The sequence below is a fragment of the Patagioenas fasciata genome, chromosome Z (genome assembly GCF_037038585.1).
Source record: "Patagioenas fasciata isolate bPatFas1 chromosome Z, bPatFas1.hap1, whole genome shotgun sequence".
Lineage (NCBI taxonomy): Eukaryota > Metazoa > Chordata > Aves > Columbiformes > Columbidae > Patagioenas > Patagioenas fasciata.
In genome coordinates this window covers 81,664,834-81,678,952 of record NC_092560.1, presented here as the reverse complement: position 1 = coordinate 81,678,952, position 14,119 = coordinate 81,664,834, and the positions used below count along the sequence as shown (strand labels likewise).

The 14,119-nt window shown below is 41.6% G+C and overlaps 1 protein-coding gene across 8 annotated transcripts in view; it reads right to left on the bottom strand.

Moving 5' to 3' along the window:
* The window catches only part of SETBP1 (SET binding protein 1), a 264,561-nt gene that overhangs the window by 58,158 nt on the left and 192,284 nt on the right, over positions 1 to 14,119 (bottom strand). Inside the window, exon 6 of one of the 8 annotated variants that reach the window (XM_071802422.1) lies at positions 100 to 951. The exons of the other annotated variants lie outside the window; for them this stretch is intronic. Coding sequence (XP_071658523.1) covers positions 935 to 951 — 17 coding nt within the window. The 3' untranslated portion in view covers positions 100 to 934. Of the gene's footprint in view, positions 1 to 99; positions 952 to 14,119 lie in introns of those variants that run through there. 8 annotated transcript variants of the gene reach the window in all.

The window sequence follows — 14,119 nt, the reverse complement described above, 5'->3', positions numbered from 1 at the left end:
AATGGATTTAAACTTGTATGATCCACTAAATATAACTTCATGGGTTGTTTTCAAGTATTCTGACAATTTTCCAACATTGTCTAGTTTCAAAATAACAGATCATTAAAACAAAGCCATGAGAATGCTATCAGCTGATTGCTAAAGAGTAGTGAAGTAGGAAATTTGGCTCCTATTGCTAGATATAACACAGGTTTGGGAAAGCCACTTAGCATCTTTGAATCTTGCCAGTGTTTCATAGAAGGATGTTGAAGAAATCCAGGCTGGACCAGTGCCCACTTTCCAGCATCAGCAGCACTGAGTCACTGACATTGGAAATGCTGAAGGTCTATCCACGACAGATGGAAATACAGAATACCAATAAATCATAATACAGAGATGCTCAGCTTTTAAGGACAGGAATCACATTTCACTCAATATCTTTTTATCAAGCCAAGTGATTTGTGTGTGAACACATGTTAACAGGCACTCAGTCTTGATCTATAATCTTTGAGAAATGGAGCATCTACGCTGTGGTGATCACAGTCATACCTTCCTTATCATCTTGGCTTGCTCTTTAATCCCTTTGCCCACATTTAGGTTCTGAGTCTGGAGCTGAATCACAGTCCTTTTCTTCAAAGTGAAGATCCTTCTGCATTCCATCAGTAGAGTAACATCCTGCATTCTGTATGTGAATGGTGGCTGCTCTCTGTGGTTAACCCGTCACAGCATTTTCCACTGGTCTTCCATATGGTTCTCAAATTAAACACTTCTGTACTATCTCCCATGGTATTTTTTATACTCCAGTGCAGTTTCCTCTAATCACCCACACACTTGTCACCCTGTTTGCTTTCTAACTCTTCCTTTTCTGGAACAGCTCTGCTGGGAGGACATGCTGAGAGAGTTGGGGTGTTCAGCTGGAGAAGAGAAGCTCCAGGGAGACCTTATTGCAGTCTTTCTATACCTGAAAGGGGTCTGTGAGAAAGATGGGGACAGACTTTTGAGCAGGACCTGTTGTGATAGGACAAGGGGTGATGGTTTTAAACTGAAGGAGGGAGATTCAGGCTGGACATGAGGAAGAAATGTTTGACACTGAGGGTGGTGAGAGCCTGTGGCAGATTGGCCAGAGAGGTGGTGAATGAACCATCCCTGGAGACATCCCAGGCCAGGCTGGACGGGGCTCTGAGGAACCTGAGCTGGTGAAGATGTCCCTGCTCATGGCAGGGGTGGCACTGGATGAGCTTGGAATGTCCGTTCCAACCCAAACTACTCTATGATTCCATGATTCTATGATTATGGGCCAACAATGATAACAAAACCTATTGCATACATGTTCAAATGTTTGCATTCACAAGCCTTCCCTGTATCTCTGTAGTACTCTCCTCACTGTGCTCATAAACCTGACAGTAGGTTTTTTTTGCAAGGCAGCCACAAGTGCTGCAGGCCAGGTCAGCTCAACCTTCCCATGGCAGACACCCTAGCTAGAGCAGGATACCAGATGCCTGGGACATGCAGCAAATCAAATCTGCAAGAGGTGACTGGTGCTTAATCGTAAACACAGAGTGAGCACCCAGGGTGGTAGCCCAGCCACTGGTACAGAAACTCTAGGAACAACATCCTGGGACTTTCATTGCAAAACACTCACCATGTGTTTGAGTTGCAGTAATAGCAGCAGTACAGCTCTTGCAAGATACAACACATCACCAGAGGGTTTCATTCTCTCTTCCTCTCCCACCTTCCTTTTACAATAAGAAACTGAAAGTGTATTTGTAGGAGGAAAGGGCTAATTTGTTTAAGGACATAAGATTAATGAACTGATCCCCTTATGAAAACATCCTGTGACTTTTAATAGCCATTAAAACCCCAAAGGATCTGATTTCTTAGGATTTAACTCAAAGGACTTGCTCTGACTGTAGTAAACGGCCAAGTACTCAATAGATCTGCATTAGCTTTGTAATGATCCTGGTGGCATTTGAAATTATGGCTAGACTGATCTGAGGCATATGGCTTAAGCCGCTAAGTCATTGCCAGTTTTCTCTGTTTTTGATTTGGCTTGGTAGCTTCCTGAGGTCCTGAATTCATCCTTGAGGATAATGCAAGCTTTTCCTGGAAGTGAGTGAGCTGTCACGACTTACCTATGTGACATTTAAATGGGGTAAAGAAGGATTACTCTAAATACCTGACTTAACCCAACTAATATTTGACCCAGCACATTGTATTTCACTGTCATTGTCACATATGTGGTTTAGTTATTTACACATCGTCATCTGTTTTATTTGGAAAGTTTCAGATATTGAACAAAAGCCAATCTTTAGCCCAACGTTAACACAACCACCAAGGATGTTCCTAGTACCTCTCTAGAAGCATTTTACTGATATGACCTGTTTCTGATCATAATTTTATGTGTTTTTAAAAAAATGAACTTAAGGAAGTGAGAAATGACAAAATTCAGCCTTTTTACAAAAGTGAACCATCATATGCTGATCTAAAATAAACAGCTGAAATCAGCTGCAATAAACTGATGCAAAGGACAGGAAAAGTGGGTCTATCTTCTGCTGAAATGGCTGATAGAATATATATAATACACTTGTCATAAGAGGGAAGGAAGTAAAATGTAACTCTCTTTTCAGCTCTAACATCCAAGTTTTTCCTCCTAGGCAGTGATATAATGTTCTTGGTGAGTGAACAGCACTTGAGTCACAGGGCTCTAGTCTGCTGCCTGCACTACTTTCCTGTACAGCATCCTGATGAGTTTCATGGGGTGAGGGAAAAGCACCTTGGATCATCTCTATTGTCAGAGGCTGTGCAGAGCATCAGCAAGATGTGCTGTCAGTCAGTGATTGTGGTCTTATATTCATGCTCCCAAACTCCCACGTCTCTGTGGCACACTGGCCTCTTCCAAGTCAACCTCCAAGGCAGCTACTGGAGTAGGTCAGTGCCTCCAAAGCACTAATTTTTCTGAGCTCATCACATGTGTGATCATTTCAGCAGGGATGCATCATTAATCACATCTGGGACCAGAGGAATCCTGGAGGGGGAGAGGGAAATCTCTCCAGTGTCATTCCTGAAATTATGTACTCCTGCTCGTGGTACCCCTTTTCTTTCCCGTGGAAGGCATGGCATGGCTGTCTCTCCCACATGCTGTAAGGCCTCCCTCTTACAAAACAGCTTTAACCAGTGCTGCTTAGCAAATCACGGCAGTCACTCACGTTACGTTTATGAGTTACACAACTGACATGCTCATGCAGATGTTGTTTGCAGAATATTGCAGACGATGCCAGCCAGACACTTGGCACCAAGACCCAATGTGGGAGATGAGGAGCTTTCTAGGCTCATTCCTAACATTCATTATTTTTGTATTTAATAAGAAAATGGATGCGGCACATCAGGGAGACTGGTCAGTCAGCTGGTATGGAAACTATTAGTGCAGAAAAATGAATAGCCTGGCAGTTAAATGTCTGCAACACCCACACACTCCCTGGAAAAAACTTAGAAATAGGGTTGTTCATCTGAATTTATCCAATGGTCCCTGGGCTCCATAACGGTGGTTGAAATTAGCTGAAACACTTTGTGCTACTTGTTGCTGGATCTGGGTACTTTGTGGTGAATAGCCAGTGTTTCTAAGGCAAAATTGTCACAAGTCTTAAGATCCAGAAGGTAGAGCTCGGAAACTTCACAGAAACGCTTTTGTGATATGGGGCATTTTCTTGCATGCAAATCCTTGGGAGATCAGCTTCTAATGGTGGCTTCAAGGGGGATCTGTTAGTCACTCTCTACCTCCAGTATGGGCAGTGACTTTAAAATTTGTGTAATAAGAAAAGTCTCAGTAACAGTGGCTCTTGTCTCTTGGGTTGCTACTTGCACCCAAATCTCTGTTTCAGACAACGCAAATTAAAAACTCAAGTTCATCTTTCATTATCTTGTACTACTTTCTTCACAGCTTACATATCTTTGGCTATATCTATACCAATAAATTGACTCTGAAAGCAAGAAGATGGAAAGGTTTGTGTTGCTAGGACTAAATTTCCTGCCCAAAACAAGGTAGTCTTACCTGTGTCTTGCTGGCTGAAAATTGTCCCTGGCTCACGATGCCCACTGAGTCATGCTCAGGTGTTACTTGGAGAGAACTTACCAGTCACAGGCCAAAATGATTAACAACAGCTCAGGAAAATAATTTCCTGTCCCCATTTAATCCACCAGCACAAATATTGCTTTTAGGTCTGCAGATAACACCATTAAGACCAGTGGATATTGAAGAGATTTGTACTCACACTCATGACAATAAAATTTCCCCCAACTCTTATTTTAGAACGTGATGATTCACCCTTCCAAAGTTGCTTCCTCCCTCCACTGGCTACAGGAGGAGCTCAGATAAAAGGTTTCTACTGGATATCTAACTTTTGGGTGGCTAAAGGTAGATGAAAATTTCATGCTAAAGGATTAAGGACTTCCTCCATTTTAAAATCTGAATGGTATTAAAACTAACCTCGATTTTGCAGGGAATGAAGAAGTCCTACTTAGAACATATGCAGTTCAGTTGTTTCCTGTGAAGTTGCCATATGGCTGGGGAGTGATGGGAAGAAGAAAAATATTGACAGTGATGATATATCTTATTACAGAGCATACGGACCAAATTTTCCTCTCAGTTACACTAGTGAAAATCTGGAGTGAACAGCCCTGTCTCGATACGAAAATCAGATCAGTCAGTGGATATACAAAGCCAATTATGAGAGTGAAACAAAAGCAAACTTGAGAAACATTATGGTGTAGTAAAGAAGATGTGGCAGGATGCCAGAAGACAGGAAGTCATTGGACCCAGAACGCTTACTCTTACTTTGAAAAAATCATCCAATCTACAGTAACCACAAGTGGTCAGGATCTTGTTTTATGCCTGAACTTGGCAAATGGAATGAAAGCTGCCCCAAAACATCTGTTCTGGGTTCCAAACATTTATATAGCCCTTTGTTAGAGTACCAAAGATGGCACTACATCAATGGAGAGGAAGCATTGTGGAAGAAAGCAGTACAAGGATGCTAGAGGGAAAAGTCTAAGATTAACACAAGACCTGCAATGTTTCACACACCAATAATTTTAATTCATTCCTTGCTGAACATTTAGCTGATCAAAACTTTAAACCATATTTGACAGACAAAACCAATAAATCCTTCAAGGAGAGAGTCCATGGTGCATTCCTATTTCCAATACTATTCAGAAATACATTATAGACAACTTAGCAGCAAAATCTGCAACAACAGCAATGTTTGTCTGCTGTGTTACAAAGACATGAAGGCAAATGTAGCTAAGGAGACTTCTGGAAATATAGTGGAAAGTATATTTACTCAATAATAGTTACCTACGGTTTACTTGAAACTTACTCTTGCAACTAACTAGCAAGAAAACTGTTTTCAATTCAGGATTCTTTTCAGCCTGTGTAAGATAATCATAAGTGTATAGTTTTTTTGGACCTATATGACAGGATGATGCCATTCATGTAAACCAGAAGTAAACAGCAAGAATTCAGTCAGACAAATAAAAAACCTGACGAACCCAAACAGAACTACCATCAACAATTCTGCAGAAAAAAAGAGTTAAACTGCAACTTAATAAATAAACTCTGTACACTTTTTCTTGGAGGCCTATAAAGACTGAGGTTTTGCAAACAAGTTCAAAGACAAACTACAGCCGACTCAGTGTCCACAGTTTCTTTGGAAGCAGCATGGAACATTTGGCCAGAAGAAACGGTGCCAACTATCCAGTGCAAAACCTATACTTTAATTTGCAAACGCAAAAAGCTGTGATTTATACCTCTGAAAGGAAGAAGTAAAAAAAAAAAAACTCAAACAAATCTAACAGTACATTCTGTGTAGGTTTATTATTTTGCCAACAGTTTGTGGGTTGGATGATGAGGTACGTTCCTGAAGGTTAGACATCATCATTTTTTTAAAACAAACAAAACAGCAGGAAAAATCAAAATTCCCCTAAAGCAGAGGCAGTCCTTGTGAAAGTTTCGAGCTGTTATGACTCCCCCTTGGCTACTTTTTAAAAAAAAAAAATAAAATTCATCAACCAATAGCGTTAATCAGCTTTGACTCAGAGGCAGCATTTTTGTTTCCAGTTGAGGACAATTAGAGGCACAGCGTCAACTGGTCATTTATTAGGTTATGTAAAGCTCTGTGGGTACACATTGTTTTTGTGACATCAAAAAATTCTCATGAAAATGGTGTTGTTACATGCAGACATCCCCTAGTTTTTAGTTCAACAGAGGATGGGTAGTGTTTTGGAGAATAAATGCACACTGAAAGTGAGTAGTGTATTTCCACTGACAAGTGAAAATGAAGTGAGGTAGATTGTGAGCTATTAATAACTGTTAGTGTCATTTGTATTATGGCTAAAGGAATGAGGTCTTGATCTACATACATTAAGTGATGAAATTTTGAGAAGATAAAGATTTGGTCCTTCATAATTATTGTGAAAATACTGCTATCAGATGGTTGTCCAACATGATTTCTTCAGGCCTCCTTAACTACCAAAAGCCCCTTAATAGCTGTCTTTAGTAGGTGATCCACAGATACATTCATGTTAGTGTTTCAAGAAATTATTTGAAATTTGGCAGGATGTTACGATTAAAAATGGAATATTGTTTCTCAGAGAGGAATCTTTTTCATTGCTTTGACTGCTCCTGGGCACCAAAGGCCTATTCTAAGACTGCAAATTAGAAGTCAAAATAAATGTATCATCATTGTGCAATAAAACAGCCCTGCCAACAAATAGAAAAAGCACATGGAAACCCAAGGGATGAAACAATGTCATTCTGCAGCCTGAAAAATATCACTTATTGCTGAAAAAAGACACAGGTTGCACATTGTTAAACAATTCTGGATTTCCCAGTTGTTAGTCCAGAAAATCCACTTCTTTAAACTTGTCTTTAAGGTATGTTTTATAATACTCATTAGAACAAGACATATCTGGGAAACAATAAACTACATGTAAAGCAATTCTGGATACCTGTCCTAATGCTACTCACAGTCTTCTGGTCCCCAAAATGTGTGTTGGATTTCAGCACACCACTACACAACTGTCAGTCCCCTCCTTAAAGGCAGCTCCCCATTAGTGAATAAATGAATTTTCTTTGCAAACTTCATCTCCTTGGGCAACAGCCAGGGCAGAAGGCATTCAGACAATATAAAGGTATATTTCTCTGGATCCTATCTAGTATAAATCAGGATGTGTCCTCATTGAAACTTTAGCCCTGCCCACAGTTTCTCTCCACTGAGCCTCATATGCTAGGAATCATTGCTATTGCTCTGGAGCTGGTTTCCGTGAGCGCTGCCATCCTTAATGTTTTTGTTCCTGATAGACTAGTCACATTTCAACTTTCGCTTCCTGTGGCAGGATTTATCAAAAGTATTATGAAGACAAAAAAAACCTCAGATGTTTCTGAACTGCAGATGATAAAAGTATTCACTATTACGCTGTGAGAGAAAAGAAAGAGATATAAAAAGTGATTCACAAGGACAAAAGCCGAACTGTTAATCAGGGGAAGGAGGAAGAGAAGCCTTCCACAGATACACTGTGCCATTTTCTTCTTCTGCAGGCCTTCTCTCCCACATTCTTTGGATGGGATACCAGATGAGGTAGATGCAATACAGCAATTCCGTTCTTCTGAAACATGGTAATTGAATAAAACACAGAAGTGCAGTACATCAAGTTGACACATGCTTATAGAAATACATGTGGCTGATCAGTCTTCATGGCAACTGGATTTTTCTTATTTGTGTGAAATTCACAGACTGCGTCTTCTTCCTCCTTTTATTTTATTATTTTTTTTTCATTTTCAATGATGTATTATTTTCTAGGACCTTTTAAACCAAGATTATGCCCCACTGGCAAATTTTCCTATAGGAGTGTGATAGTCATCAAGAGAACAACGTTATTTAGATGAAATAAGATTCTCTAAGGAACCCCTTAAGAGCTGAAAAATCTATTATGTTCCTACTCAAAGGTAACCTGACTTGTGATTTGGTCTCTTAAAGTAAAATATTAGGGATGCTTTATAGATCTAGAGCATTTCTTGTTATGAGAAAGAGAAGATCACTGCTTTCTTAAGCTATCAATTTATATTTCTGAGGCAGCAATAATTTTTCCAGTGAATTCCACATTCCCATTGAAATGTCTTTACTTGTTTTAAACAAGGCAAGAATTATAAAATGATGCTATGCTGACAAGACCTAAAAATAAAGTCGCCTGGCAACTGTGTTAAAATAAGCACTGCTACTAGCTTGATGTAAATAGGAGGGGAACTGTATCCTAAAAATGACTTCTGTTGCCTCTGGGCATAGTCATCCAGGTGGAGAAATGGCACCTGCTCTTCTTTAAGTCATTTATAAATTCTAGGGGAAAAATTCTCTGGAGAGCACGTCCCTATCTGCAGAGAAGAGGTCAGTGCTGTTCTATTTCTGTCTTTGGTATCTCTGCATATCTTTGAGGTTGATGATGCAATAAGAATTACTGACACTCATGCACAGTGATGCATTTAAGTCTGTTGCAATTAGCTGTTTCTCGCTCTGACATCGACCTTCTGGCATTAGACCTCCCTGCATCTTGGTTTATCTGCCCATGAAATTAGGGTAAAGATAGTGACCTCTCTCGTAAAACCGGTCTGGGATTTACTGCTGAAAAGCATGACGTACAAATCAGTTAGAATATTTAATACCTAATAGCATATGTGATGAGAGCACAAACTCTACTGGCTTGTCAGATCTTATTGAGAGACACATTCTCATGACATTCACTTCTGTCTGAACTTGACTCAAAGTGGACAGTCTACATGACAGTCTTTTGACTGCTGGACAGTTCATGTAAGTAAAATTTTACTTGACCTTCAAGGCATCTCTTATGTCCTGAATTAGGAATTACCCAGGGGGGGCAAATGTAAATCACATCTTTGATAGGACATAAGAGGGCCATGAATCTAGTAAAGGTTTTGGAGGGGAAGCCGTACGAGGAGCGGCTGAAGTCACTTGGTTTGTTCAGCCTGTAGGAGACTGAGGGGAGAGCTCATGGTGGCTACAGCTTCCTCACCAGGGGAAAAGGAGAGGCAGGGCTGAGCAATTCTCTCTGGTGACCAACAATAAAACCCGAGGGAATGGCAGGAACATGTGCCAGGGGAGGTTCAGGTTGGACATTAAGAAAAGGTTCTTCACCCTGAGGGTGCTGGACACTGGAACAGGCTCCCCAGGGACGTGTCACAGCCTCAAGCCTGACAGTGTTCAAGAAGAGACTGGACAACGTCCTCAGACACATGGTGTGAACTGTGGGGTTGTCCTGTGCAGGGACAGGAGATGGACTCAATGATCTTTGTTGGTCCCTTCCAACTCATGACATTCTATGATTCTGTGGTTCTATGGTAAGACATAAGGATGATAATAACAGACAGGATGACCCTGATTTTAGTAATGGGTTGGAAAAATGAATATTCTTCTGTGGAGGGGTCAGTACAAAAGAACCGTTCATTCAGTCCGATTTACTGTACAGCACTCTACCAGACAAGGCATGAGGGCCAAGTAGCAACGCCAGTAGCCCTCCTGCACACTGTCAAGAGCAACAGAAGCTGGCAGTACCATTCTATCCCCATGCAAAGAGCTACTCCTCGGGCAGGAGACCTGCTGACAGGACTACACCAGCCATCTGCATGACATCCAGCTACATTCTCCCGATGCCATCTCTTTCCGGTGTCTATCTGAACAGTGTCATCCCTTAGGTGTTTGGTGTCATCACCTGGACTTACACTGTTTAGTGACTCCCCTTCTCTTCTGTCTTTACATTGCAGCATTGACCTGTGTTTCACACAGCAGCGGAGGCAAAGTGCTTAGCGAGTAAGTTTATAGCATTCCTCATTAAGAATTTACATACAGAGAAAATTAAACCTGACTAGGAACCTAATGGGCTATTTTGTAATTTGATGAAACAGTGTTAGCTACCGAGGGACTTACTCGAAGGAGTTCTGTGTGCTAATCTGATGCTAAGAACCAGAAGGACTTTGGGAATATCAGCGTCACTTGGAGGTCTTGCCCATCTTTGAAACTGCATGGCTATAATTAACATCAATCATACTAGAGAAATAGAAGACCAAAAGTTACATGGGGGACTGCAGTGCTCAGGATGAGTACTTGTGCTAGGCAACACTGTCACGGGGGAGTAATTAGGTCTTCTGTAAATCTTAGTAGGACTCTCGCATCTCCAGCTACCTTCTCACACATCTTGCTTAAACACTGAGTGCTGGGTTAGTGAAAACTCCAGTATGAATGGGGTTACACTGAGAAAATAGAAAAAAAAAAGGGGGATCTGCCAGCACTTTGCCCAGCAGTCTTGGAGTGAGAAGTAACATCTCTTCCCTGGAACATTTTAACCTGTGTAAATATATCAGTTATATCAACAATTTAAATAGGCTTCTTCATGATTCACGATGAATCAGAGGATGCATCTGCCCTGCTCTGTGCTCAGGTATGGTGTGAAAGTGAAGTAGAATGTGCCATCAAGTCATAACAATACACTTAGTTTATAGACCTCAATTCACTTCCAACATTTCAAAGCCTTGCCAGTATTAATTAATTAAAATCTTGCAACAGCAATTTGAGTTGGGAAAGGACTATTATATCATTATATCTGTCAGTAAATGTGGAGACCCTGAAGGCTGGATTGAGACTGCCTGCTTTAGACACTCAATTTATTTGTTGCAACATCTAAAAAATGTAGGTGCTTGGCTCCAGTAAAATGATTCAGATCACTTAAGGCAGGTGCCTACGCAAACTACATGAGCAACACAGAGACGGATGCCTCTGAAGTGGCACCCAAGTAATGTTCAAACGTTTCTCCACCAACTGAATGGTGACCTGTGAATCCTTTGTGGGATGATTTAGTGTGGTTGCATGCAGCTACTCAGGTGTAGGCACTAGGAAATATTATCCTCAGAAGTGTGGCTGGGTAAGTGCTTAATTCAAGGCTCAACAGTGTGCAAGCCTACTTACATGGGAATCAAAATGTGAATTCTCCTCTGAAGGGCAAGCACCTTTGCTGTGGGGTAGGTGGGAGGAGGAATCATAAGATATGAATGGTTTGAGCACTTATCCAGAAAACAGCAAACCAGAGATCTAGGCTGTCTAGCCCAAGGGAGTGTGATCCAGCATTTCCACTTGCTCAGACTATACCAAGATACTGGTATTTTGGAGTGGAGGCATTGCCTCCTCTTGCTGAAAGTCAACTGCTCAACAATCAGAAGTGTAAGATTGAGAAGCAAAAGGGTTTCAGCCCAGTGGAAGAGGAGGTCTTTTGCTTGTAAATCTTTTATTTTAGAGCTCTGTCAGATAAACGGCATGAATTGAGTTAGGCCAGGGAACAGACCTTCCCTCATGTCCTAGGCTTAGCTGGCATTTATGGGTCCCCAGGTGTTCCTACACTGTCAGACTGACTTCTCTCTGTCTTGTATCCTGGTATCCACATCCTCAGCACTCTGCACTTGTCAGTTGGCCATTAGGGAGCTGATCGTTCCATCCAAGAGGAAAGCTGGGCGTGGACAAGATGACAGCATTCTCCAGGATCTGATCCAGGCACGGTGTGAACGTGCATGACTCAACTTCGTCTCTTCACTTCATGTAATATTGTGATGCTAGTCAGAAGTCCCAAAACCCCAGTATCCCTTTTGTCACTCCCAGAGCTCACAGGAAGAAGATGGCTGCAAAAAAGCCCCTATTTTGACATTTGTATTAGGAAAACAAAACAAAACAAAAACAAACCAGAAATAACTATAATTTTACTCTAGGACTACAGGGAGATGTTGCCCAGCGGACATCAGGATCAAATGCTGTGCAACATGGATCAATCTGCCTGTTCCAGATACTCCCAGCTCTCAACTGTGTGAACACAAGCCAGCCTTGCAACAAGCAGTCCAGAGGCATAGATTCTCTATCGGGTTTGGTCCACAAAACCAGTGTAAACCTGTCCCAATTTCCTCTTGCTATTCCATGGTAGTCCAATGTCACCTAAAAGTGGTGGGTTTGGTCAGGCCATGACGTAATGAAGTGGGCCCTTTTCAACACTTTGGGAGGTGTTAGAAGCTCCTCACCCACTTGTGTCATGATAGACACCTAGGAGCTGTCAATCACTGAACACATGCAAAGCCATATGCTTATGTATATCAGTTACTTTCAAGTCCAAATCACACTGTTTAGGTTTATATACATACTCAGTTTCTCAGGGATGCAAATTCTTTAGATGAAATGGACTTGGACACGTTCGGTTTGTTTTCATGGGAACTTAAGCTGACTAGTAGATGGTCTAAATCACATTTACTGACTTCTTCAAACTATGCAGCATCTCAGAAACAGAGCTGAGAAACAGGCTCAGGAGTCCTGAACCTAGGCTTGAGCCTGATTTGTTATCATTTTTACCTGCTAGGGGTTTCTTTGATCTCAGCGAGACTCTCCACTGATTAGAAGTAGAGAGGGAGAATTTGGGTTAATGCATCCTGTTCTACCCTCTTTTTAAGATAACAGTGGCTCCTATTAGTGTTTTAACAGTTTGTCCTTTTATGCAAGAACTTGCACAGCTGACTTGGCTAAACTTTTAATGGGTATGCTTTTAGTGTGGGAGGAAATGTTTAAGCACTGCTTATTGTTACTTAGAATTACACACCCAAATGCCATAGCTCCATCCAGAGTTCCCAGGCATCTAGCTGCTTTACTATCTACCACAGCACACTATATCACAAATAAGATCTTCTTTACCGCCTAAAGTAATGTCATGATGTGCTGTAGGAGCCAAAGAATGCTGGGTTTGCAAAACACATGCATTGCTTCAGATTGCAATGAATTAATTTAAGAGGAGATCAGGCAACAGCCATTAATTTCAGTGCAATAGATTTCTCTGCTCTTCTTATTTACTGAGATGTTGTCTCACCAGATCAAATCAATGAAATTACAACAGATCATCCAGCATACAGAAAACAGCCAATATCTGCCTAGCATCTTGGATAGGCACCCCTTTATCAAATGCCTCCAGTTTCTGCCCTGCCACATCTCTACCATTCAGTCTGTTCTGTTGGAAATAGAAAAATTGAAGTTTTCCAATGTGTTTGGCTGAGTCAGAAGCTCTTTTGGGCAGTCGTGCACAGACGCACGTATTGACTGCCCTGCTAGCAGTAAATTTGGCCCCACCATGCCAAAGGAGATGTGCTATTGTCCTTGAGTGCACTTCTGGAGGTCACGTGTGGGGCGTATACAACTCCACCCTCGGCTGAGGTGGGAAACTTGTTCAAAGTGGTTTTGAGGTTTTGTTAAGAAGCAAAACAGGAAATGTGCATGAATCTGGTATATAACTACTTTTTTAACTTGTTGCTCTCCCAGAGTTGATTTTTTTTTTTTTAAACAGCAAATAAATAAACATCAGAATGACAAACATTCTGCAACTGACCCTGTCCCAGTTCTGGGATAAGCCCAAGATTTTGCTGGTACAAACTAGAGTTCAGGCAGCAAAGAGAACCTGGAGTAGTCCACGGATTTTTTCTTTTTTAAGCAAACTAAGCAACTCAGAGGCTGTGTCAACTTTCTTAGGTGCTCTTTATGCCAACTAATCATAGTTGGCACAGAAAACAATGCTGACTATTGCTCCCTTCCCTGCCTACACTGGAGGCGAGGAAGGCCAAAGACACAGAGCTGAAACAGCAGCTCTGTGCCATCTGGAGAGACTCCGTATCCTCAGCCCGGCTGCTTGGGAGCAGGGGAAGGACCACTGAGTTGCTGCTAAAAATCACTCAAAAGGAAAATTAATATGTCAATGGAGTGAGGAGCATCAATATGCTGGCACCCATATGCAGTACCATTATGATTGCTGAGGGCATCTCATGCCCTAGTCCCTTTTGTCAACCAATCTTCCCTCTGGTAACTGTGAAATCATAAGAAACGGGTTTGTAGTCTTCGTAATGTGGGTTCTCCCCAGCCCTGAGAAAGCTACGGTGAAACCACCAAGTCATCTTGGGGAGAGTGCCAAGTAGCCCAGTAGTGAGAAAGCCATCACTGCTGGCCTTGATGTGGGACCTAGTAGCAAAAAAAACTCCACCACCAGAGCTGCAAACTACTCTGCTTTGTGG